Consider the following 24,972-nt stretch of genomic DNA (forward strand, 5'->3'; position numbering starts at 1 on the left):
AGATAGAGTATTATTATTAGTACTATGAGATTTACCAAACGAGATATTTCTCGGCTGCTCTTCAAGAACGTTTCTCCCTTCAAACTCATCCTCCATGGCACTTGTATCGGGATTTGTTTATTACCTGCCATTGCTGTGCTTATTGTAGGATTGGTGGTTTTCATCACATCGCCGAGTGATAGTATTACCTCTCCAGCGACTTGTATCATTCTCTCCAAATTACAATGTATTACCAATCAAGAAGAAGAACAATTTCATCATCAACCTCATCAACTGTGTTCATCACCACAACAACAACAACAACAATTATTATCATTATCGGACAAGTCCATAGATCAAGTGTTGTTATTGTCGCTGAAAACTTCTCTCTCTGAAAAGACTTGTTCCTCTTCATCATCGGCATCATCATCACTGAATGACTCTCCAGACGAAATTCGTTCATATTCATCATCATCATCACTCTCATCAAGCCTTTTTTCCTTTCTTTCCTCCTCATCCTCCTCATCATCAACAATCTTACCATCATCCATATCATTCCTCTCTTCAACACCATCCACCAATGATGATTCCTCCTCCCATGCAAGCCTCATAACCACTCAATGCACCTACTCAGTCTCATTCAACCTTCCAAGCTCTTCCGAATATCCATTGGGAGAAACCATCAAATCCTCCATCATTCCATTCTCTAAAAACTCTCCTTATGCTAATTATTCCATGCAAGATCATGTACCTTGTTTTTATGATCCTCACAATCCAAAGAATGTTTCCTTTGAGAAAACCAATCTCATTCACTTTTATACCATTGTGGGATTGGGTGTGATTGGTGCTGGAGCATGTCTTCTTCTTCTCGTATTGATTTCTGTTGGAATCTTTTGTACGAATTTCTGTCGTTTCTGTGTCGAGTATAAACAAACGAAACGAAAACGACGACAAATCTTTAGAAAGAGTATGCTTTACAAGATGATCATGATTTATGGTCAGAATAGTAGTAGCGGAGAGAGTGAAGATGGCTATACCAGCAGTAGTAGTAATGAGGGAGCGATGGGAATGAGGTTTGGCCTCAACCATTCGAGTAGTATTGAGGGAATTTTAAATTATGGAAGCACAGATCACAAGAGACAATCTTTTGGAAATGGATATTATTATTCGAATGCCAACAAGTCACCATCGAAAAGAAATTCAGGAATTAATAGTAGTGGTAGCAGTCATACTATGCTCTCATCGATGCAATATCAAGGAATATTGGCATCCACTCATGTGTTGAGGAATGACAAATCGTTTCATGTGGATGAAAAGTATTTTTATCAACATAGTGACGATGAGGATCACGAAAATACACTCAGCAGTTCGAGTGTGGAAGACGTTACAGTTGAAATTGTTTCCACACCCACTCGTCCACCGTCATTCCCTGCTCAAAATAATTATTAATTTGCATCAATTGTTCTGACAAAACTGTTAGCGATAGTTAGGTTGGAAATAATATAAGACAAGGAATCATGTCACACGTTATGGAGTCGTGTCACTATCACATACAAATCAATAATTCTTGTGAAGATGATAATGCTATTTTGGTTGCATAATTCGACACTCCTCACATGGGTGACTATTAATGAACCTAACCTATTCTTTCCAACACAATTTTTCTCGTGATGATTTGCTTTTTACATTGTGCAACAGAAGATCATTTGATTTTGTTACAAAATAGAAAAAGGTGCTGATTATCTTTATTTCGAATCGTCCAAGTTACTTTTTGATGTCATTGGTTGTGAAAGAATTCTTTCGACAATTCCCAATTTTTTACATGTCATTTCATTGTGTATTTCTATAAATCTCTCAACTGGAATTGTAATATCACCACTTTTCTGATACTTTTCATGTTGTTGTTTCACATATTCGGTAATATCTTCAATTCTTCGTAAGGCTCCACACTTGACCATGTCACTAATGAAAGACCCTTTCAAACCAATTTGTATGGCCCGTGTTAATCCTCCATGCACTTTTCCAAAGGATGGCGTGTGATATGGATCCCATTGAACTCGTGCAAATCCAACAAAGGATTCAGATGATGCTTCCTCCACATTTTCTTGTTTGTTTTCGTTTGAAATTTCCGAATTGTCACTTGTTTTTGCTGATTTTTGAATGTTGCGAACTATTGGATCTTTGTTTTGCAAATTCTGTGATGGTTCTTCTTCCTGATCTATCAATGATGAATATTCCTTTTCCAATTTCCTTTGTTCTTCCACTAACTCTTGAATATCCAACACATGTTTTGACGATTGACTCAATTTTTCTTTTCTCTTAATATCGTTCACAAATTTCCCAACTTTTTGTTTTTGCTTTAAACATGATTTTTTCCAATTCTCCTTAGATCCATAGTATTTCTCCAACTCTGGATAACACATGGAACACACTGCATTCTCCAAAATGACCTTCTCAAAATACTCTCTCTGAATATACAAGGCTAAAATATTCGTTTGATTCCAAGCCTTGGCAAATTCACTCCGATACATCATCCACAAATAATTTGGTTTAATCCAAGTCATTCGTTTCATATCAAATGCCGAACATCCTTCAAATCTTTGATTTTGAACTGCATAATTTGCAATGGTTGAATTATAGGCTTGATAAAACACGATACATTCATCCATCTTGTGAGATTCCATATGTTCTTGTTCCTTCTGAATGAATGTTGGATTTAATTCTTCCTCTTGATCATCATCACCGACAAGAGGAGTCGTCTCCTTCTTGGAAAAGGCCGAGCAACACAATGGAACATTGATCAACGCTCCGGTTACTTGTTGAGTAATAGATCGGAGATACTCCCGAGTGGTTTGATTGAAATCTTCTTTGGGCAATGAATCAAAGAGTGGTGTTGCTGTTGTGGGAATCATTGGAGGAAATTAGATCGTGTGAACCTTGAAGATGATGTAGAAATTTTATTTTCTGTCAAAATAATACAATTCTGTACCGCGTTGTGCTAACTGGCAGATTTGGTCGCCTTTTACAGCAAAAAGTGAAACCAAAATGTTCGACGACCTTACCTCTGCAAAGAATACAGAGGTAAAGAAATTGATATCTTTTGAATTCGAATACAAACGAAGGAAGGGAAGTTGTAACAAAGCATGATGATGATCATGACACAGAGTTTGATTTTGCTCCACAGTCGACGAGGATGAGATTTTCCAACAGAAGAGGTACCTCTTCTGGGTATGAGGAATTCTGAAAGAGTAACAGAGCAACTTCAAAAATCAGCCCGTATGAAAATCAAGCAACAACAACAATTCATAGAGAACCGCTCGAAATTATCAAAATATGTCCCATTTATTAGATGAGGATTTTATGAATCAACTTTATGATGAAGATCAAGAAGAAGGAGATGAAGAAGATTTTGAAGAGGATGAAGACAAAGAAGATATAACTGTGTTGAAGAGGAGGAAGGTAAAAATGAAGTGAATAATGTTGAAAGAAATGTTGACGAGGATGAACCAAGAACACCAAAAAACTTCGCCAAAACTCTCGCAAGGTTGAATGAAGGAAGGAGAAAAGAGAAAACGTGTTATCAAAGCACCTCATACTCCACTACAACCACAAAAGAAATCAAAAAGACCTTAAATCATGCTAATTGACTTTTGGGATGTCTATAATTGACGATTGAAAACTTTTGAAACAACAACAACGTTTCAATTAGAACATTCAAAAAAAATGGTATCTCCTAATTCCAACGGCCTCATTCAATTTTATTAAGGAGGACCGATCTCAAAAATCCGTTCAGGGTTAATTGAGCATAATATTTCCATCTTGGCGTCAGTGGATCCGTTTCATGTTTATTATTCAAAATTGAAAGTTTATAAATTGTTTTATTTGGTGTCCTTGTAGTTTCGCAGAATGCTCAATCTTTTGTCTCAAAGAAATTTGTTGAATGTTTCTAAGCATAAAGATATCCAAATAATAATCAGTTGTAAAGGATATCAAGAGGCATGATGTAGACTTTGCTATTGCCTCCTTGTCTCAAAGCAAAGACTATGCTATTGCCTCCTTGTCTCAAAGCAAAGACTATACTCAAGTTCCTTCAAGCACTTGCAAGACTGTTGTTAATTGGGTCAATGAAACATTAATGCCCAAAATTTTCGTTTGTGGGACAAGGATCAAACAAAGGATGAACTTTGCCAATCAAAACTAAACGGTGGGGCTGGATTAACCATAGAGCAAGCTCAGCCTTTCTATCAAAGAGCCTTTCTATCAAAATTTGATGGAACAACTCTCTCAAAGATTGTGTACGAACTCGAAAAAGCTCAACAAAATGGGAATGAACTCTCTGCAAATGATATCGTGAAACAAATAATTGAAAAATATATTGGCCCACCTCCAATCACATGCGAAACTGTAGTCAATTGGGTTGTGGATGAGTTGATAAAAAAAAGACAAGATATAATACCATTGTTAACCTTTGAGAAGAACCTTCTTGAGGAAATAGAACAAGCACGCCATAATAAGGAAAACGATTTCCAAAAGTTTTATTCTAACACAAGGAACGAATTGGCAACCAAGAACCCTAATAAGGTGTTGACTATTGATAAGGTAAATGAATTTGAGCAAACATTATGTGCAAAGACTACTATTCCTTCTGTGAAAGTTAGATTTGGTAACTCTAACATAGGTGGTTGTGAAAAGCTTTCCGAGATAATAAGTTCGAGTGGTGAGAAGAGAGGACTTTTAACCAAGTTTGCACAATTAATTGGTACCACAAAAAAATTTCATGTATCTATATTTTCTGGAACTAATTTTTCTGTCGATGTAGGAGGTATTATACAATCAGCTCTTGGTAAAACTGAAGCAAAGATTGATATAGTTAAAATATTTGACTTTGGTTTAGTTTCACGAGATATTATTTCATTTTTAGAAAAACCTTTCAATATACCAGACAACGAGAAGGAAGATATTCTTTTCTATTTATATAATCAAGGTTACAAAATTAACAGTGAATACTCACATAACGTCAGCTGAATTGTCAGCTTTACTCACATCACTAAAGATACTTCCACCTAAATCCAAGGCAAAAATTTACACAGATAGTGAAATATCCATCCACATCTTGAAAAACAAAGCCTATTATGGAATGTTTAACTGCTTTAAACATGAATATTATAAGGTCATTCAACAATCCAAACTGAATATTCAACTAATCAAAGTTAAAGGACACGTCAACGAAGGAAATATCAAAGCTGATGAATTAGCAAAGAAAGGAGCTCAAGAGCACAACTACTTTGACATTAGGAAACTTTTAAACCAAACCATCCTTACTACATCAAATACCATTATTTTCGACATCAAAAAATCCATACAAAAGAAACTTTACGAAGTAATGTTTAGCCAATTTGATAGAGATAATTCCAGTCTACACCTTACCAAGAACTGGTCATCTATCAATCTGAAATTCATCAAATCTAAAATTGACACAGAGACTAAATGGTCAATCTGGAGAAATCTGACAAGTAATCATATCAAACAACATAAGGAAAGACAATGCGCTCACTGCAAATGCCCGGAACCCTAAAACATTTTATATACTATTGCCCTAACACTCAATGTTTTAGGGACTTTTTCTACACAAAATTCCTAGAAATTACATCAATAAGATGCATCCTCAACGATTATCAAGAATCAAGATACTGTGATAGAAGAAAAGTTTTCATCATCCACCATGACGCAGTAATGATTCGAGATACTCAAATACCCAACCTTAAAAATTTACCAAATATTTACCAAAATTGGCCTGAACTCCAAATAATTCTCACCTTACTAGTTGGTAAATGTCACACCAAATACTATGAAAACTCAAGATTCAAAAAAACAGTTCAAAAACAATCCCCAATCCTCACGGATTTACCAGCACCAATGGTGCTAACAATAAACTAATTAGATTTTTTGTCCAGGGTGTGTTTTGGTGAGGTCCGCTAGATCAAACATATATTACTTGGTAGAGGTTTCGTTGTACATAATAAACTGCAATTCATTGCATTCTAATACGTGAGTAGTGTCTATATTTTAAAAAGAAGATTGCTAAATGATGTAAAATTCTTGGGGAACAATTAATTTACCTGATGCAAGGGTTTCCCGTTCTTTCCCCATCGATTCAGTGCTTCTCCACCATTCTGTTTTATTCATTGCAAGGGTATATATATATATTTAAACTTTTGTTTGTGCGCAACATTGGAATGTGACACACGAGCGTTGTCTTTTGAGGCGTCGATTTTTCTTTAACAAAATGCTCTTAAGAAAAAATTGTGAGTTTAGACTTACAGTCTTCCTTTTTTCCCCAATGGATTCAGAACTTCTTTGTTTTACCATTCAATATATCGCAAGCGTGTGTCAATATATTTGTGCGCAACTTTACCTAGAGGAGAACGAAAACCTCCTACCTGTGTTGTTGTTTTGCAGGAACAACCAAGTTGACATTTAAATAAATTGGTATTCTGTTGTTGTTGTGGATCTCGCGAGACACAAAAGTCAGGTACTCCACTGCTCCAAAACAATTTGGAAAGAAAAGGATGGTAAAGCAGAAACGCAACAAGTGGTGTGAACCTTGTAGGCTTTTGAATATATCCTCATCAATAGAAAAGATCAACACATAGTTCCCAGTCAACAGAACCAAATTCACAAAAGGAATTCAATTGCAACCATTCTTATAATGCTGAAAAAGACCATCCTCGTGATGGTGATTGTAAGTTGATATGTTCTGAACGAAGTGAAGGGCATGAATGTTTCGATTGTAAACATTAAAAGAGTTTGGTTGAGCAACGAAAAATATTTTCATGCTCAAAAAATTTTCTGCATATTCGTGCGTTTTGATTTACTTAGTGACTTCCCACCCACTTGCTTTCTTAAGCTTCTAAGGTACCTTTTTCGCTGATCGGAATGTTCTTGTGGTAAGGAAGAACATTAAGACAGTGCAGGTCCAACTTGATCGAATCTTTTCGACAAAGATTTTACTGAGCTAACCATATATTTTATTATTTTAATTTCATGTATTTAATTCATCATGTTATCTTATTTTCATGGATTTATCAAGCAATTGCTTAATGTGACTTCTTGCGCTTCACATCTTAGAATCTTTGTCTCTGCCTTCCTCCATCCTACTTCCTTGCGTTTCTTTGGTTTTCTCCTTTTTTCCGCTGAGCGGTTTTTGGAGTTTTTTACCTTCTCAAATCTTTATTAATACTCGGGACTCTGCTGAATAAAGTCAATTGACAAAATATGCAGAAAATCCCACAAACACCGGACCTTTATTAAGGTCGGGTGTTTGGAGAGAGACTACAAACCCATCTGTTCCTCTAAATTAACCAAACGATTCTTGTTGTTTACCTCTTCGAAACAATTAACTCCTTTTGTGGAAGAATGATGCTTTGATAGGAAAAATAATATTTGATAGTTCTTTGGAAAAGAACAGAAGTGTTACGTAACGAAAACAATAATTGGAGGTTGACTTTTTTATCGCTAAAAATATGTCAACCTCCAATGCACAAGCAAAACAGCTCTCCAAAGAGCAAAGCAACCCAGTTGCAACTTCACAGCAATCTGCTTTGACACCCACCACTCCCTCCCATTATTACGAGAGAATTTTTTTTCAAACACTTGTTGTTATTTCTTTTGACTTTGGTCATTTTTTTATTTCCTTTTTTTTACTGAACTAACCTTATTGAACAGGACATCAATGCTGAAGTAGACATTGTTTTTTATTTGACTTATTGTTTAATTCTAATCTTTTTTCAACTAATTTATTGATATATATACAGCACAAATAACTGGAATTACAAATGCAAATTTGTTAAGAATGGATGTCCTGAACTGGAAGCAACGCAACAAATTTGTAATTACTTTTTGGCTAAATGTATCATCGTTGCTCACAACGCTGTATTTGAAAGAGCTACATTTAATTTACCTTTGTGAAGGTGATTTACAAGAAGTTTGAAGGAGTTTTACATCTCTACAATTTCCTCTTGATTGCCTTTCGTATACTAAATTAAAGAATCTAGAAATGAACGTTCGATTTTCACAAAGAGTCTCAGAGAGAGTAATGGATTATTTCTGTATCTTTAGCGAAATTAACCCAAATCATTATGGACTTTACTGGTCAGAGCTTGTTGTATCTTTATCTTGCAACAATGGATCAACAGATGATGTGCTTTGAATGGTTGGGCTCACAGTCACCAAAGAAGCAGCTGAATCCTCCTCATGGTCCTTTGCCACATTAACCAACAATTTGCTCAATGATTTCTTTGTGTCAAGGACATTTTGAGAATCTGTTGTCGCTGACAACATGGTCATTGTGTTGGTAGTAGTAGTTGTTGTTGTTGATTGAAGAGTTATTTGTTGCTGTTCCTGTTGAATTACTTGTCCCTTTTTCTTTTTGGCATTTTCTTCCTTTTTTGTATCATCTAGATATGGAGTTCGAAAATTTAAATGGTATTGTTTAAAGAGACTGTCAATATTCTCATGTTTGTGTTGAGTTGGAGAACTTGGAAAAGTGAAACAAGTAATAGAAAATTGTGTAAAATTAGTGAGGAAAAAACGAAACAATTAACAGCAATAATTGATGATGAAACGCAAATTTTCGACGTCAATTCAGATCGTTAATTTGACGGCGCAATTTCTTAAACGTTAATAGGGATTATTGACATTTTTTATTGACGAGAAAACATTAATTTGTAACGCTTTTGCTTTGAGATTAAAAATTTTTTCCTCAACTTTGCAACGTAAATTGTTTACGAATTTTTGAAAATAATTGACGTCAGCAGAGAGGTGCGGGTTGATTGAACCCAAAAGCTTCTTCTTGGAGAAGGGTATCGAAATTACAGAGATGGATGAGTTCGATCAAAATAGACTCTCTTGATTCCTTTATGCCTGATGAAAATGAGTCTCATGCTCACTTCGAATTCAAAAATGATACGTCGATAAATGAAAGACCAACAACGAACTTGGTGAGAACCTACCAACATGTGTTGAGGATGAGGTGAACAAGGCTAATAGAGCTTCATGTCATTTGCAGTGGTGATCTGGGGTTAACATTTGATATTGTCTTGTGAATTGTTCTCAAATAGAGTAATTTGGACATTCTAAAACCTAAATATTTGAAGCTTAATTGTTTTTGGAACATGATGTGGCTGAAAGAAAATGAGCAAATGATCAATAATGGTGAATGTTTTCTAACTAATATTTGAAAAATATTTCCTCAGTTCAGCTCTTCCAATCATTAGTACAATGTATTCAGTGAATGTGTTTCGTTAAAATAATAAACGAAACGAAACGAGTTCCAAAACGGAACTTGCATGTTCATCGAAAGAGATCGAGCATGTTCTTCATATAAATTCATCACCACAACAAAAAAAAAAGAATTTGGATTCTCTGAACAATATCCAAAACAAAAACACTTATTTTATCATCACCATGTACAAGTGTGTCAAGAAGGGATCATGTATGGTATGACGTGCAGAATTAACAAAAGCAAGAGAATATTTATCTCCATAGGTAGAAACCATTCCAAGATTTGCATTTGAATATGCAAGTATTGATACTTATATTGCTGGAATTTCTCGAGAAAGACGTGAATGTCATTCAGCTTTTGCGAGTTTAGAGAAGGCAGAACAATCTTTGAGAAACTGTTACAGGAAGGATGATGTTTTGAAAATGATTGAAACTATAAAGAAATTGAATGATTTATGTGATCTGCAACAAAATGTAATTTCATCGTCCTCTTGCTTGTACGATGAATGTGACAAATCTCACCCCAATTATGTGGAACTGAAAGAAATGACTCCAGAACAACAATTCTTCAACTTTGAATTGGATTTAAAGTTGGTCGATGCTGAAAATCACTTGTTGAGAGGAATGCTTCAATTTTTGAGTGGATCTTACTTTAAAGGTTTCTACAACTTTAGATAGTCTTATTTGAAATATAAGGAAGTCCACAATTGTGTGGAATCACTCAAGAATGAATCAAGAGACAGTTCTCAATTCATTCCCAGTGATGTCCTTTTTGGTACCTATTTAGGAATTGGGTAAGTTTACTATTTATGGATTTCAATCACAAAATGAATGGGAACACCATTATATATACGCCCATCTTTACTTTTACAAATACAGAGTGTTTAATTTTCTCATCTCTGTCTCATTCATGTTATGTCTTAATGACTTGTTTTCCAAGAGCATTCGAAGATAAGAGCATGAATCTTTTACATGCACTACAACATAAGGACCCCAGTAACGTATACAGGGGTGGGAGTGACAGGTAACGAGATCTCTCGAGCCAGAGAAAAAAATTGGCTGGAAGGGAAATTTTTTTTTCTCAATGCCGCCTCTTAATACGTTTATGTTGTAGTGTTCGTCCCATTTTGGAAAAGATTTCACACATTTATGGAGATGAAAGTGGTTTCTTTAAATTTATTCAATCTCATTATGAAATGAAGAGTGGAAATTTAGAAAAAGCTCTCGAACACATTTCACAAGGAATGACAATGGATCAACATGCAAATGATGTCCTGTCAATTTGAGAAGGCTCATGAACAACTCGAGGAATTACTTTCAACTCAACAACATTGAGAACTTGATTCGAAAGGAAATTGTGCCTTCCTTTTGGTTGTGTGTAAAATCTTCCTTGGAGATGAGAAGGGCGTTTTGGAAATGATCAACAATGGTCGCCTCGAATCATGCATGACTAATTCCAACAAATTTGCAAAGGAAAAATTGGAATTGTTGAAACATGTGAAAAGTGACCGTACGAAATTATTGGTTTCAGTCATGTTCTACTTCCAATTAGCGTATTTGAGAAGAGATTTGGCCAATCTTAAACCTCAATATTTGAAAACCTTGCATGATTTGTTTGTGAAACATGTGATGGATGGAGGAGACAGAATGATTGGAGCTTGTCAGAAGAAAAGTCTTCCAAAGTTAACGCAGATTTATGTGCTGGTTGTTGTGTCATTCATGCTCAAATGTTGAGTGTTTTGGGAGATGAATCTAATGATGAACAACAGAAAGTATTCAAGAAGGCACTCTCGTATGAACATAAAATCAAGTATGAAAAGCAATGGATTGCATTTTCGTGTTACGAATTGGCGGAACATTTATATTTGCATGAGAATTGAAGAGACAGATGAAAGGTGGAGATTTTGATGTGAAACCGAATGGTCCTTCCAATTTATCATTTCTTGATCCAATTTCTAAAGAGCATCGCATGTCTTACAGTTGGACATATTGATGAGAATTGTGATTTAATGATTTTCCTTAAATGGTGCTTGTTGGGAGGCAGAAAGATGATGATTCTCTTCACTCTCTTCAATGGTCTTAGATCTAAAGATTGGGAAAAAGCTTGTCACATCGTCATTATCTTCACATTTTTGGAAAATGTAACTTTCTGTTCCAGTATATTCTGTCTCTGGTTTTTCATATAAATAAATTAAAAAGTAAACATAATTCCACAAATAATGTTCTTCCTTAATATGTTTTTCAAAGGTAATTCCTTCGTTGGCTTTGGTGTCGAATTTGCTCTTTTCCAAAGCACAGACAAAACATTTTTCAGTAATTTCCTTTTTTCGTTCTTCTCGTGCTTTTCTCAGTTGTTGGAATGAGTCGAGAATGGTACCAAACACCACGTTGGTTCTGTGACATGTATTGACATTGAATTTTATGAAATAATAGAATTCGGAGAATCAGGTAGAATGAATTAAATGTTCAATAAAAAATTGAAAAGTAAAATTTTCGAATCACATAGATACAGTGATCACTGGAACACTAGTACTTACAAAAACACAATAACAATCAATGTAAAACTCAAATCCAAAATAGCTCTTCCAACTCCAGGATCTGGTGCATAAATATTCTCCCACGATGCTGCTGTTCTAAATCCATAATCAAATGTTGTCACAAAACATGCTAACACTGTGTCACAAGTATTGAGATTGGTCGTTGTGGTGATAAAATCATAACTGTACCATGTGAAATAGAGTAATCCAAAGAAGAACATGGCAATCAATAACAACATTCCAGCAAAGAATAATTTCTTTCCATTCGAAATGACAGCATTCAATACATCAGTCAATGATTTAAATCTGAACACAATTTCAAAAAGTTGAATACTATAAACGAGTGGAGAAATTAATAAACCCATCATACTCAACATGAAATAGATAACGAAAAACCACAATTGTGTATCTCTCAAAATGTATAAAAAGAATTTCCAATAAAAATGACGATTTCTTGGAATGCTGTCCCATGTTTCACGTTTCTTCAATTTAAATCGTTTCTTCACCTCGAGTGTGACAAAATATTTCACATAGGTTACACTCAATGTTGCTGTAATGATTAATTGAATGGCACCAACAATGGTTAAAACAATATCTCCAGCAAGTGTCCGCGGTGACGGATATTTAGGAGCATTTAACACATCAAAATTAGAGTAACCAGGAACTGGAATACCACTCATAGTGTCTACCGAATATAATCTCTTATATGTTCCTAATAAGATGATATTAATCACCACACAGAAAATAAAGGAAGAAAGTCTTAAATATTCCCAAAATGAGCAATAAATTCCCAACTTGCAGAAGTTTCATTGCTGTGTGCAGAATGTGGTACAAACTTTTTACGTTTGGATTTTGGAGCCAAATATCGACGAATGTCATTGATGGATGGAATTAAGGATGAATTTTCATCCAATAATGAAAAGTAGGAGGAAGTGTCCCTTGTCGCGAGTTCTGAAGAATGGGAAGATCGATGATGAGAAATGACATCCAAATTTACAATTTCTTCAATCTTGTCTTTCATTCCAAATAGAGACTTTTTCTTTCTCATGGATTCATAGTGTTGCATTTCCACATAAAATCGACTAAATGTATCGTTATAGAGCTGTCTCACTTTTTCTTCTGGAGTCATGATTGGAAGTGAATGTACATAATCATGACGTGCCTTATCCATTAAATTTTCACAAATTCTTGGAATGGGAAAGTAAACTGTTTCGATATTATTATTTCTCAATACTTCAATACTACCTGTGTGTTCAGAAAATATACTCAGCAAATCTTGATGTAAATTCAAAAAGTTTGTGACTTTGAGAGTTTTGTGTTCTTCCAAAAATGTATTTCGTGAGAGAATTCGCAATTGTTCACGTTCCGCATCTTTGAAAATATTCATTAAAAAGAAAATTTGCATTCCCAACTCTTCGTAGGCATCTCTAATCATTGGAAATACGGCACTAATGTAATCCTCGGCCACAACTGGATTCAATTTATCACGTGTGGCTTCATAGAGGAAATGAGTGTCAAAATCTTTTCGGAGACACGTTGTACCACTTCATCGACCTCATCCGTGGCACGATCGTAATGTGATTCAGATTGCAAGGATCGCAAAAATCTTGCAGTGAATAATAATAACTGTTCCAACTCTTCCAAATTGAGAGAATTTCTCATAATCTCCAATAAATTTTGAGTGTTACTACTTCCTTCATGAAACTGTAATAATGAAGAAATTCAACTCTGAATGTACCTGTGTTCTTAAAATTTTTCTTTAGTACCTTTTGTTCACAATTAATAGGGCTCCATGGAGATTCTTCTAACCATATTCAGGAGATTCCCAATGGGATTAGACATATCGTTCATGATGAACCTCTGATCTACTTTCCTTTTCTTGAATATTGTGTTGTTTTTCTTTTCTATTAAAATATTCAAGCATTTTTGGAAGATCTTTCTGTTTTAATTTTCCCAAACAATAAGATTTCATGGAAATTCAATTGTTTAATTTCGATAACATATCGTTGGATCAGATGGAATTATGTACTAATTACCGACTTTAATTTACTAGAATGGCTAATTCATAAAGCAAAAAAAGGCTACAGCACTGCAGGTTCCCAAGTTGTCTCCAACCTCAGTACTGATGCAGCTCGACGATGCTTAACTTCTCAAATCGGACGGGATGAGGTGCATTCATCGTGATATGGCCGTAGCCATCCGAAATTGGCCACTCAGGATAAACCATTTAAACGATCAAATCAAATTTGGTAAACACCTAATTCCGAGCACATATCAAATGTTTGATGTCTTGTACAACAATGGATGAAAAATCGGCTCTTTTGAAAGAATTCTTTTTGAAAAAATTTGGACAACTGACAGGTTGGGCTACCAAGCCTCCAAATCACGGCACTGAAACAACAACGTTGAAAACAAAACAAAGAAACTACTTGGCTCCACGACGGGGTATCACATTAGTAACGTTATTAGAAGCAAAAACCAACGGCAGTTTAATTTTTTGTTTTCTCTGCGCGGGCAGGTATCAACTGCCAAACGTCAAATTGTTGTAACACGTGAAAGTATTTTGCATTTAACACTTGTTCATCATTCCACTACTTTGTATCATCATTAACAATATTACCTTTTACACTGTTTCACAGAAAAAAACAGACAATCACGTTGTTGCCAATCACCTCCTTTCCATTTTTAGCAATTGGAAGCAACGACCATGAAGGGACTCATATCCATGTCCTCCTTCACCGACAGTTGTAGTAGTGGCATTTCAAGGAAATCATTTGCTGCTGACGAATCGCCTGCTCCACCACCAGGTTTACAACGCAAGAGGTCCATGTCATTATCCAGTCAACTACCCATCCTAAAATCAAAACCATCTCACAACATGTATCCATCCTCCACATCCTCACTCCATTCCACTCGAGATCGTTCAGCATGCATCCAATACTCAAAACAAGCCCATTTCTCCAATTACAATTTTTCACACTCAACAAGTGCCTTTCAAGAGCTTCCTGACGAACTCAAATGTTACATTTTCACATTTCTTTCTGGAAATTTCATCTTCAAGACAGTTCGAATGGTATGTCAGAGTTGGAGAGATCTCATTCGAGAATATGGAATTTTTTCAGGTCCTTTGACTTTTACAGTTTATTCACCAGATTATGAGAGAGATCGAAAAAAGGATTTGAAACGAATTGAGATTTTTGTAAAGTGTTGTAAGGAAGGATATTTTACTCAATTGGATGATTTGCAGTTGAATTTTTCAATGAAGGATCAGAGTGTGATGATTAATGCGTTGTTTTTGGACTCGTCAGGAATGACAGGTGGCATTTCACCGTTGTCAGGAAATGCCTTGTTAATGAGTGACAGCGTATTTTCGAATGTCTCTCCAACTTCAAGCAATGCTTTGAATTTGTCACAACATTCGATACAAATCTCACCAAGACAAGTCTCTCCAAGAAGACGACATTCCAAGAATTTGACAAGTGACAACTCCCAGACTTTTCGAAAAACTCAACCCTATTTCCCAAACTTGACCAAACTCCAAATCAAATATCAACATCCTTTCTGCAAGACTTTAGCCACTTCACCCTACCTTACCTCACTCAAGCACCTTAACTTAAGTTTTTGTCGATTAGTGACAGATTCTGAAGTCAAAGAATTGGCACAAAGTGAATATTTAACCAAATTAGAAACTCTTTTATTGCAAGGGACAAGTATCACTGATGAAGGAGTTAAAGCCATTGCCACTAGCTCCACACTCATTCATTTGACATGTTTGGACATTGGTGGAAATTATCCGCTAATTACAATGGAAGGATTTTTAAGTGTTCTCACATCCAACAATTACCACAAGTTGAAAACCTTTGAATTTCAAGGAAATCGTGTGAGATTTGACAATTTCATGCCACTCACTTCTCAAACATTGTCAAGTTCTGGTGGTGCAACAACAAGTGCTTGGAGTCCATTGAAATCTGCTTCTGTTCAGTTGGTGACGCATTCCTTTCCAAATGATTCTGCATCATCATTGGGATTAAGGTACTTGAATTTGTATCGAAACTTTTTTGGAAAGACGGGAGCGCAATTTATTGCACATCATGCTTTTCAATTGTTCAAGAATTTGACCTCTTTGAATATTACGAACAATTACATTGAAAAAGAAGGAATCAAGTACTTGTGTGAGAGCAGTCACTTGTCAAATTTGACCTACCTCGAAGCAGGATACAATAACATTGGAGATGAAGGAGTTAAATATGTGGCCAACGCTATGTTTGCCTCAAACTTGACTCAACTCTTTTTGGTCAACAATAATATTGGACCTGAAGGAGTGAAAGCATTGACTGATCCAGTCACTTCACAGCTTTGCAATTTGACTGAATTGAGTTTGAGTAACTTTGACAATGAAAATAACAATAAGATTGGAGATGAAGGAGCCCTTGCACTTGCTCATAGCCCCCTGTTATGGAAGTTGCAAAAGTTGTCCCTGCGAAAGAATCAAATCGGTGATCAAGGAGTGCTTGAATTGTCTCAGAGTCCGTTCTTGCAGAATTTGGAAGAATTGGATTTGAGGTATAATAATGCTGCACTTGAATCGATCGAGGCTGCAAATTTTCGTGTGGGAAGCAAGAATTTACTGCATCATCAGATTGCGAATCATCACATACCGAGTAAGCAAAAGAAACACAAATCCATCGATAAGAATTGTTTGGTTCAATAAAAATCAATGCGTACGACGAGATCTATCTTGCAAAGATCTCTAACAAATCTTTTCTAATAAAATTCAACACCACAAAACGTTAAATATTCAAATGTTTTGAAATGATGGAAAGAAGTTTGGCAACAATGGGTTTGTTCACTCGTCCACCCTGAATAAATAAGCTCGTGAGGACAACCATACCCGTTCCAAAGGCCAACAATACGTATTTGCTCACGTTCGATTTCTTCTTTTTCTTTTGAGATTCCAATTCTAAATAATGTTCGTCTCCATATGGATCATTGGTATAACCTGAGAATTGTTGTGTCTGTTGATTTTCTTCTGTGACATTTAGCACGCCATTTTGAGAATCCTGCTCGAGCGTGCAAGTAGCATCGCTAGATTTTGAACTAAGAGGTTGATTCGACGAAATCTTCGATCTATACATGACATTGACCACTAAAAGATAAATATTTTCCGTTCCAAAATTTTCAATCACTTCAAAAAGTTGAGCATTATCGCTGAAGAGGCAACTCTTGCCCACGTGGTCCAAAACGACAAAGTGCTCAGGTCTCTCCTTCGACATGTCATACAGATTAATACCAAACAAGCGTTGATTGGACTCGTTTTGTGCCGTGTTAACAACACCTTTCAAGCAAATGACACAAGTGAGGAAACTCTTTTCGTGATATCGCTCTGTAATGGTTGGAATGGAACGTTGAAGACTCGTATTATCTCGTCCTTTGTTTGGCCCCATACTCGTATACTGTACAGCATTATTTGAGGAATATCTCGAATTTGTCACATAACTATTGTGCATGTTGTGACCAATAGCTCGAGCTGAAGAAGATTCCATATTTGCGGCAGTTGATGTTGAGCTGACTTCACTCTCAACTTCAATAATTCTACACTTGTCTTCTCCTTTCGATTTATCAATCTTTTCACCTGGTCGTAATTCATAAATACTAAATGTTTCATTAATACAACTCAATTCAAATGTTCTTCCGATCTTTTCTCCAAAAACTTTTGACTGATTTGGCGGAAGAACATCTTTCAATTGTTCAAATATAAAGTTTGCAAATTCCTCGTTTGTGTACTCGATATGTTGAACTCTGTTTTCAAAATTAATGCCATTTTCATTGTTATTCATCATGTAGTTGTGAAAGGTTGGCACTGTGTTGGTATTTGACATGATCGATGATGCCGGCGATGCAGGAACGGTGGTATTAGCAAGAATATCGTTCGATGAGGGCCCTTTTCGTGGCAGTTTCGATGATGCTGACGATGAGGCCACTCTGTTTCCATAGTGCGAGTTTCGTTGTTGTTGTTGTTGCTGCTGTTTCTGTAATTGAAGCTGTAATTGTTGTTGTAAAAGCAACTCTGCCTTTCTTCGGGAAATATCCTGATAAATGTCAATTAATTGTTCAGCCTCTTCAATTGTAACCAAATTATCAATCATCCAAATATGATCATCCTTCACGGGACACACATCCACTGAGGAATCAGTCTCTAACGACTCGTAAGCTTGATAATGTGTTATGAGTTGAGTATTGAGAGAAGGCACAATTCGAGAGGATGATGATGGTACATTGGGAGGAGAAGGTGTGGGTATATGGATAGATGAAGAGGGATGTTGTGCTTGTGGTCGATAATAATAGCTCGAGTTTGGTTGTTGTTGCTGTGGATTCATCGTTGTTGTGTTGTTGCTGGGATGAAAGGAAGTTGAGTACTCAAAAGACGATCTCGGTACCGAGATTCCTCTTACGCTGCTGGCTCGAGTGGAAGAAGCCACCGAGGAAGCGACCGAGGTATGAGTGGTGGAGGAATCAAAAGAGTCCCTTCTTTGATGAGAATGTTTTCTGGAAGTAGTATTATTGTTGCTATTGACTTCCTTTTCCAAAAAATCATTTTCATTGTAGTAATCAATGGAGATGAACGAGGATTGATCGGCCACTACTTGTTGTTGTATTTGATAATGGTGATGATGAGGATTATGAGTCGAATATGAATATGAATTCATCGAAGGTTGTTGATGAGCGTATGTTATTTGTTGTTGGTGTTGTGGATGATAAGGATCATGACGGTGATGATGATGATACGAAATACCACCATCTTCATAGGTTTGCGATACCATCAAACCACCACCATTGTTATTATGATTGTTGGAATATTGAAACAACGATGAATTGTTCGGATACACAGAGGAAGATCCAGCTGCTGCCCCATAATAATAATAATTATTATTATTATAAGAGGACATTCATACGTATCTCCAAGCTTTCGTGGATTGTGTTTGCAAGATCAAAAATCAAGGAGCACTGAGAGTGGCGCCAGAAAAATTTGGATTGAGTTTCTTTTGTGTGTGATTTTGTTTTTGGGGAGCGAAAGCCACAGAACAGGAACTTGTTTGGAATTTTCAGGTGATGATCATCGTTTACTAAGATTTTGATTTGGTGTGGATATATCCAGATCAACAAGAGAGAGAAATAGATTGAGCACAACATTATCTCCAAACGTGAAAATGCATGAAAACTCTTGGTTAAATTTACGCGCTCAGAAATTAAATGTCACCCAAATCGAGTTCTCCTCCGTTCTCTAAATCGCCAATGAGTGCTTCCGTGTCTTCGTCAGCAGCTGGGTTGACTACCTGTCTGTAAGAATGTCCAGTGCCACTACCACTACTACTACTTAATACAAAACCAGATCCATATCCACTAGGAGAGAATTGCTGTGCTGCGGATGGAGTGGTTTCCTGAATATCATATTCGTGCGAGCTCATCGAAGAGGCATCATCAAGGTAATCCAATTTAGTCTCGAATGAATTCAGCTCATTTCGAATCTGATCAATGGTAGAAATTTCTTGCATTTCACCATTATCAAATGACATCAGGCAATTCATGGCTGTTTCTAAGGTAGCAAGTGCGTAACCAAATTCTCCCTTAATTGTATATTCTGGAATGAGTTCACTAATCATTTGAAATTTGGCATATAAATCTTGAAAATTGGCCTTCGCCACAACATAGATGAAAATTGGTAGCAAGTCATCGGCTCCCACTACAATGGATTCTTTGAGAGTTCCATGTTTGGCATGATAGTCATTGACGTCCTTCGAGATTTGGCTAATGGATTGGCAAATTTTTTCAATCTTCTTATTCACCGATAGATATTGTTCTGATTCCTTGAATAATGCAATACTTTTCTCGTAGGGATTTCTCTCATGCTCGAGAAGAAACTTATCAGAGACTCTCAATGCATGTAGTGTGATGGTATGCGAACACTTGCTAATTTTTTCATTCATTCTATTGGTCTCTTCACTATACACCTTAATAAATAAATACATTAATTTGGAAAATATTCCATTGCCCCACAACGTCTCCATGATACAATCAATAACAATCTCTTCGTGTTTGTGTGATGGAAGCTCCCAATATTTTCCAAATAAAACCATGCTTAATTTTTCTACAAATAATTCAATATCATTGACACATTTTGAAATTAAACTTCGTATTTCATGATCACCTCCATTACTAATATACTGTGCATTATTGTACATGTCACCAAAATATTCTGAAAACTTGACAATCACTTGACTGAGAGTATGAGAAGGATTTGAGAGAATATTCATGCAATGATTCCTGATGGAAGCTTCAGTGGTTGGATCAACTGCTTTGGAATCGTCCTCAAGTCCATCGAAACGAATTGTTTCAATAGGCTTCAACAAGGATGGATTTGAGAGTCCATCCAAAAACACTCGATCTTGCTCGATGAGAAGTTGTGACATGTTTTGGTAATTAAAATTGGTGTCAACAAACTTGGACCATGCATCTTGTTCTTTCCATCGGAAGGTTCGTTTCTTATTTTGAATCCTCTGCAAAAAGTTATTTACATTGTTTTGAATTTCCATTTGTCGAGCTCGTTCCTGACTCATTTTAATCATTTGTTCTTTCATTTGTATAATTTGGGCTTTTTCATATTCCTTTCTTTTCATTTGGAGCTGTGAATTACATGCATGTATGACATGTAGTCAAACCCGATCATGGTACATTATTTAAATCGAAGTAAATATTTCACAGAACATGTTGACTCACAACTTACAGTTTTCTTGGAATCGATTGTTGACGTGTTGCCACCAACATTTGATGAAGAAGCAGAGGTGGAGCTGGATGGAGAGCTTTTTGGTTGTGGGATGGCATTCAGAACTGGTGTTGAATGTTGATTTGCTAAACTTGACGTGTTGGGCATGGCGTTGTTGGGAATTCGTTGGGCTGTCGTACTGCTACTGCTCGTCACTTTCGATGGAAATGCACCTTTCAGTAGTTTTGGCTGTTGTGATGATGGAGGAGGAGTGTTAGTGGGAGTAGAAGCCGACGACTGTGATGATTTGAATGAGTTTCGTTTTGTTAAGAGATTGGTATTCACCACAGGAGAGGAATTGGTTGTGACTACACCAGAACTTGCTTGAGTGAAGCCCGTCGTTTGACTGGTTTTTGCAGTTGTTTGATTGAGTTTTGAAGAGTTAGCAGTAGCGACGGTGGTACTATTACATGACGCCCCTGTATTTGAGGAAGGAGTTGAGTCACGGAGGGTTCCAATGCTATGACCACCACTATCATTACTACTACCGTTACTACCATTATTATTATTGGAATTTTGATTTCCACCAGAATTAGAAGATCCACTGTTTTGAAATAACGGCGTAGCCAGTGATGTAATTCTCTCCATACATTGTTCTGAGTATTTCAATAATTGATGAGATTGCTCCGAGAGTGGATGTTGTTGCTGATTGGAAGAGGCTTTCAATAATTCTGCCTGAACAAACTCCGAAACTTGTTGCATACATTGTAAATAATAGATCAATGCTGTCCGATGTTGTTGCTGTTCATCATTGGTGATTGCCTTCATCAAGGTCTTTTTAACTTCATTCAAGGATGGTGAAGTGTAGCCTCTTGAAGATGCATGCATTTTTTCTTTCTTGGTTGATTTTAATGTCCAATTCGAAACTGCAAAAAGGAGAATCATTGATCAACTTTAACAATTTTAAATATATAAACGGTATTTTCACAATTTAAGGTTATTTTTGTGAGACTCCACTGGGTTTGTTTGCTTCCATAATCCAATCATCACGATGATGCTCTCTAACATTTCAAAGAACAGATAGATTCTTTGAATTTTCTAAGCTCTCAATGCTTGATATACTTGCTCCTGTAATTGTTCAAAAGGTTGTAACACTTCAATAGGAGTTTCTAAATCCTCTCTCACTTCATGCAATAATTGTACAGCATGATCGATGGATACTTTTGCCTTTTCCAACAGTTGTGTTCGTTCTTGAACACTCATCGATGAGCTTTCATGGACCATTTCCAAATAAACCTTTGTGAGAAAATAATTGGCTTTGGGTTGATACTCAATTTCCAACATTCGAATTTCGTCCAATTCATGAGGTTGCAATTCACCATTGTTTCCAAAATCTGGAGTGGTGAGTTGAATGACTTGTTCAAAATATGGGATTGCTTCTTGTTTTCGTTTCAAATCAAAAGCAAGTAAATGCCCAATTTGTAACAAGGCAAATACAGAATCGGGTTGAAGTTCAATAATTTTCTTATAATCTTCGAGGGCTTCTTCGAATTTTGATAATTTTTGATTGGTAATGGCTCGTGAAGAGAGTTGTCCTAATTTATGCATGAGTTGAAAGTGAGCCCGAGATTGTTTTTTGAGATCCACATTTTGATGATTATTTTGTGATGATGAGACATTGTCTGTTGCTGGTGAGGAACTTTCATTGTGATTTCCAAAAGTGTTCGTTGAATAATATTTCCAACATTTTACATCATGATGGATAACATTTCGATCATGTGGAGCCATAAAACTATTGTGTTTGCGAAGACACATGTGTCGCAAGAATTGGTAAGATAACGAAAATGATGAATAAATCTTGTGAAATTTCTTCATTTTTTTTCGTATTCTTTTTATTCAACTCTGCAAAACTGTCGAGTTGTTTCACCCAGCCAATTTTGTTGTTGAGGATAGTGACTTATTAAGGGACGGACAACAAGTCATTACACCATTGAGATGTCTCACGCATGTATCTTCTTAATACTTGCCTCAATCAGAAGGAAATGGTGAGGAACTTCTCGTCATTGAGAGGCCATAAAAATCTGCCAAAGCTAAACACATATTCTTCCCCAGACTTTGATAATTTTCGGTGGTGAAGGGAGTAAGTTTGGTTTCTACAGAAGATGTCTTGAAGCTAAAGAATGAAACTTCTAGTGTGTAACAATATTTGGCAACGCGTAACACTTCTCCCAATACTCTTCTTGATGTACCTGTATTTGAGTAATTAATATGTATATATATATATATAATGTTGTATGTTTAATATTGAAATAGATAAAAAGAAAAATAACACGATAAGGCAATTTGTTTCTTGAAAATAATAGTCATGACAAGACGAGAATAAACATACCTAATTTCGAAGGGTCCTTACATCGTTTAGTGTCACTCATTGAAAATTCTTTAGCTCGAATGTCTAACAACTTGGGATACCTTAATTGTTCCATGTCACTAAAAGTGCTCGAGGCATTCAGGTTTTTCGATGTAGTCGCATTGTTATAGTTGACATACATAAACCCATTATTAGCTCCAGAGTGAGAATGTAGATCCATAAAAAAATCAATCTTTCATTCCCAAATTCCATGATCATTCAGCATATATTAACACATATATGATGCATTTCTACTACTTACTTGATATTGAGGGTCATTTTTCAATTTCAACAAGTATTTTCGAAGGTAAAATATGGTTGGTTGTGACCACTCTTGAGGATTGAGCCAATGCCTATTTAGATCCCAACCCATACTACACGTCCTATAGTTTCCAATGGCAACACCATCAGGATTCAACATGGGCACAATCTTGAATATCAAGTGATCTCGCAACATTTGTGCTATTGGATGGTTGGAAACAATGAAACTGATAAAACCATGACAAACATAACTTGCTGGAGTCTCTCCAGGATGTATTCGCGCTGTCACCATGACAAGTCGTTTCTTTTTTGTGGGATCAGAAACCAAATTGTCTGGACTGGAAATGGTAAGCAAGTCACATCGCCTATTTTGAACCGACCTGCAGAGCACTTCTCTATGAAAATAGTTAAAACCTTGATATTCGATAAAAAAGAGAAATTTTTGTAGATCTGTATACGAGTAAGGATAGGAGTAAGCAAAGAAATACTCGTCCTTATCTTTGTCAAACACAAATACCCATGATAAAAAGTGGGTGCCCGTATTTACAATTCTTTCGTACTTGGGAGGTTTTCTATAATAATAGACTTGCTTCTCAGGTATTCGTTGCCACTTGGGTCTGCTGGTGCTTGAAACGAGCGGTGTCATTCCTTGTCGATAGAGAGATTTGTTTTTGCTTAGGTTTGTGATGGTAAATAGAACTTTTTGATTTTTTGACACATTTGAAACTTTGAAATAAAACCACATCTTTTTGTTTTGCGCATTAGTGTCACCACGAATGTATAAATCGTACTCATTTTCGTCTACTCGAATTACTCGCTCCAAATTTCCACATTCAAACGAAGCATCAAATAATAAATTTCCCTTGTATGTGTTTTGTGTAATAATTTGAGTTTGCTGTTGTGATTGTGGTAAAAAGGGTGTGCACGCTTCAGAATTTGATCCAGCTACTAAAGAGGAGCTTAATCTAGGTGACATTTCAAAAAAGGAGGTCGAGACACTTGCATTTCTTATGGTAGCTCGTGGAGAAGAACTAAGTGTCGGAGTTCTTGGCGTCGAGCAAGCTGTAGTAGTGCCTGAACCGTTTCGTGGTGATGATTTCAATAATTGATTAGGTTTTGGCGAGCTCAGTAAGGATCCCTGACTAACTTTGAGTTGCTCAATAGGAGCCTCTCGTCTCGGAGTGGCTGCTGATGTTTGTAACGGGTTTGTTGGCAATGTTTCCCTAAAAGTGTTCTTATTTTCGGAAGTAGATTTCATGGTGCTTAGAGGCATCTTCATGTCTGCTGCAGAAGAAATCTCTCGATCCTCATTCTCAGTGGTGTTAGATAAATTCCGAATCATTGAGGATACACAAGCCATGTCAGAGAGAGTGGAACTTGAAGAGGAGCTTGAACGATCAATGGAGCCACTCTCTAAATCTTGTTCATAATTCCTCAATGCCTCATCGACATCATCATCGCCCGATGAAATGTTATTCATGTCATACAATTCAGCAGCCGAGTGGTAAGAGTGATGATGATTTATAGGGATATTATCGAGTTGTATTTCAATGAGATTTGAATGATGATCCACAGCTGCTCTTGGTTGGTGTTGCTGTTGTACGAGAAATGAATCATCACTTTTCGATAGATGCAAATACATTTTTCTTTAATGTTTCATGACGTCTCGATCGTGCTGTAATTTCAAGACATACATCCATCTCCGAGCCATTGATAGCACTTTTTAATTCGTGCTATTGAAGAAA

At 36.3% G+C, this 24,972-nt stretch overlaps 10 protein-coding genes across 10 annotated transcripts; 4 read left to right on the forward strand and 6 right to left on the reverse strand.

Moving 5' to 3' along the window:
• Window positions 1-24: 24 nt before the first annotated feature.
• Window positions 25-1,428, forward strand: FDP41_006873 (uncharacterized protein; the record flags this gene model as incomplete). The annotated part of the gene is made up of 1 exon (XM_044710555.1): window positions 25-1,428. One exon carries the CDS (start codon window positions 25-27, stop codon window positions 1,426-1,428), a length of 1,404 nt encoding a protein of 467 aa, XP_044558976.1.
• A 296-nt stretch (window positions 1,429-1,724) lies between these two features.
• On the reverse strand, window positions 1,725-2,891 carry FDP41_006874 (uncharacterized protein; the record flags this gene model as incomplete). Its single annotated transcript, XM_044710556.1, has 1 exon — window positions 1,725-2,891. The coding sequence occupies one exon, from the start codon at window positions 2,889-2,891 to the stop codon at window positions 1,725-1,727; it is 1,167 nt and encodes a 388-aa protein (XP_044558977.1).
• Window positions 2,892-3,312: 421 nt separating this feature from the next.
• Window positions 3,313-5,004, forward strand: FDP41_006875 (uncharacterized protein; the record flags this gene model as incomplete). The annotated part of the gene is made up of 2 exons (XM_044710557.1): window positions 3,313-3,438; window positions 4,144-5,004. The coding sequence occupies 2 exons, from the start codon at window positions 3,313-3,315 to the stop codon at window positions 5,002-5,004; spliced, it is 987 nt and encodes a 328-aa protein (XP_044558978.1).
• A 4,440-nt stretch (window positions 5,005-9,444) lies between these two features.
• FDP41_006876 (uncharacterized protein) lies at window positions 9,445-9,939 on the forward strand (the record flags this gene model as incomplete). Its single annotated transcript, XM_044710558.1, has 2 exons — window positions 9,445-9,477; window positions 9,526-9,939. 2 exons carry the CDS (start codon window positions 9,445-9,447, stop codon window positions 9,937-9,939), a joined length of 447 nt encoding a protein of 148 aa, XP_044558979.1.
• A 1,328-nt stretch (window positions 9,940-11,267) lies between these two features.
• Window positions 11,268-13,233, reverse strand: FDP41_006877 (uncharacterized protein; the record flags this gene model as incomplete). The annotated part of the gene is made up of 3 exons (XM_044710559.1): window positions 11,268-11,655; window positions 11,799-12,557; window positions 12,635-13,233. The coding sequence occupies 3 exons, from the start codon at window positions 13,231-13,233 to the stop codon at window positions 11,268-11,270; spliced, it is 1,746 nt and encodes a 581-aa protein (XP_044558980.1).
• Window positions 13,234-14,523: 1,290 nt separating this feature from the next.
• FDP41_006878 (uncharacterized protein) lies at window positions 14,524-16,509 on the forward strand (the record flags this gene model as incomplete). The annotated part of the gene is made up of 1 exon (XM_044710560.1): window positions 14,524-16,509. One exon carries the CDS (start codon window positions 14,524-14,526, stop codon window positions 16,507-16,509), a length of 1,986 nt encoding a protein of 661 aa, XP_044558981.1.
• Window positions 16,510-16,588: 79 nt separating this feature from the next.
• FDP41_006879 (uncharacterized protein) lies at window positions 16,589-18,745 on the reverse strand (the record flags this gene model as incomplete). Its single annotated transcript, XM_044710561.1, has 1 exon — window positions 16,589-18,745. The coding sequence occupies one exon, from the start codon at window positions 18,743-18,745 to the stop codon at window positions 16,589-16,591; it is 2,157 nt and encodes a 718-aa protein (XP_044558982.1).
• Window positions 18,746-19,045: 300 nt separating this feature from the next.
• FDP41_006880 (uncharacterized protein) lies at window positions 19,046-21,447 on the reverse strand (the record flags this gene model as incomplete). Its single annotated transcript, XM_044710563.1, has 2 exons — window positions 19,046-20,479; window positions 20,581-21,447. 2 exons carry the CDS (start codon window positions 21,445-21,447, stop codon window positions 19,046-19,048), a joined length of 2,301 nt encoding a protein of 766 aa, XP_044558983.1.
• A 210-nt stretch (window positions 21,448-21,657) lies between these two features.
• FDP41_006881 (uncharacterized protein) lies at window positions 21,658-22,434 on the reverse strand (the record flags this gene model as incomplete). Its single annotated transcript, XM_044710564.1, has 1 exon — window positions 21,658-22,434. The coding sequence occupies one exon, from the start codon at window positions 22,432-22,434 to the stop codon at window positions 21,658-21,660; it is 777 nt and encodes a 258-aa protein (XP_044558984.1).
• Window positions 22,435-22,587: 153 nt separating this feature from the next.
• On the reverse strand, window positions 22,588-24,869 carry FDP41_006882 (uncharacterized protein; the record flags this gene model as incomplete). Its single annotated transcript, XM_044710565.1, has 3 exons — window positions 22,588-22,808; window positions 22,949-23,159; window positions 23,229-24,869. The coding sequence occupies 3 exons, from the start codon at window positions 24,867-24,869 to the stop codon at window positions 22,588-22,590; spliced, it is 2,073 nt and encodes a 690-aa protein (XP_044558985.1).
• Between the last annotated feature and the right edge of the window lie 103 nt (window positions 24,870-24,972).

The sequence above is a fragment of the Naegleria fowleri genome (assembly GCF_008403515.1).
Source record: "Naegleria fowleri strain ATCC 30894 chromosome Unknown tig53, whole genome shotgun sequence".
Classification (NCBI taxonomy): Eukaryota; Heterolobosea; class Eutetramitea; order Acrasida; family Naegleriidae; genus Naegleria; species Naegleria fowleri.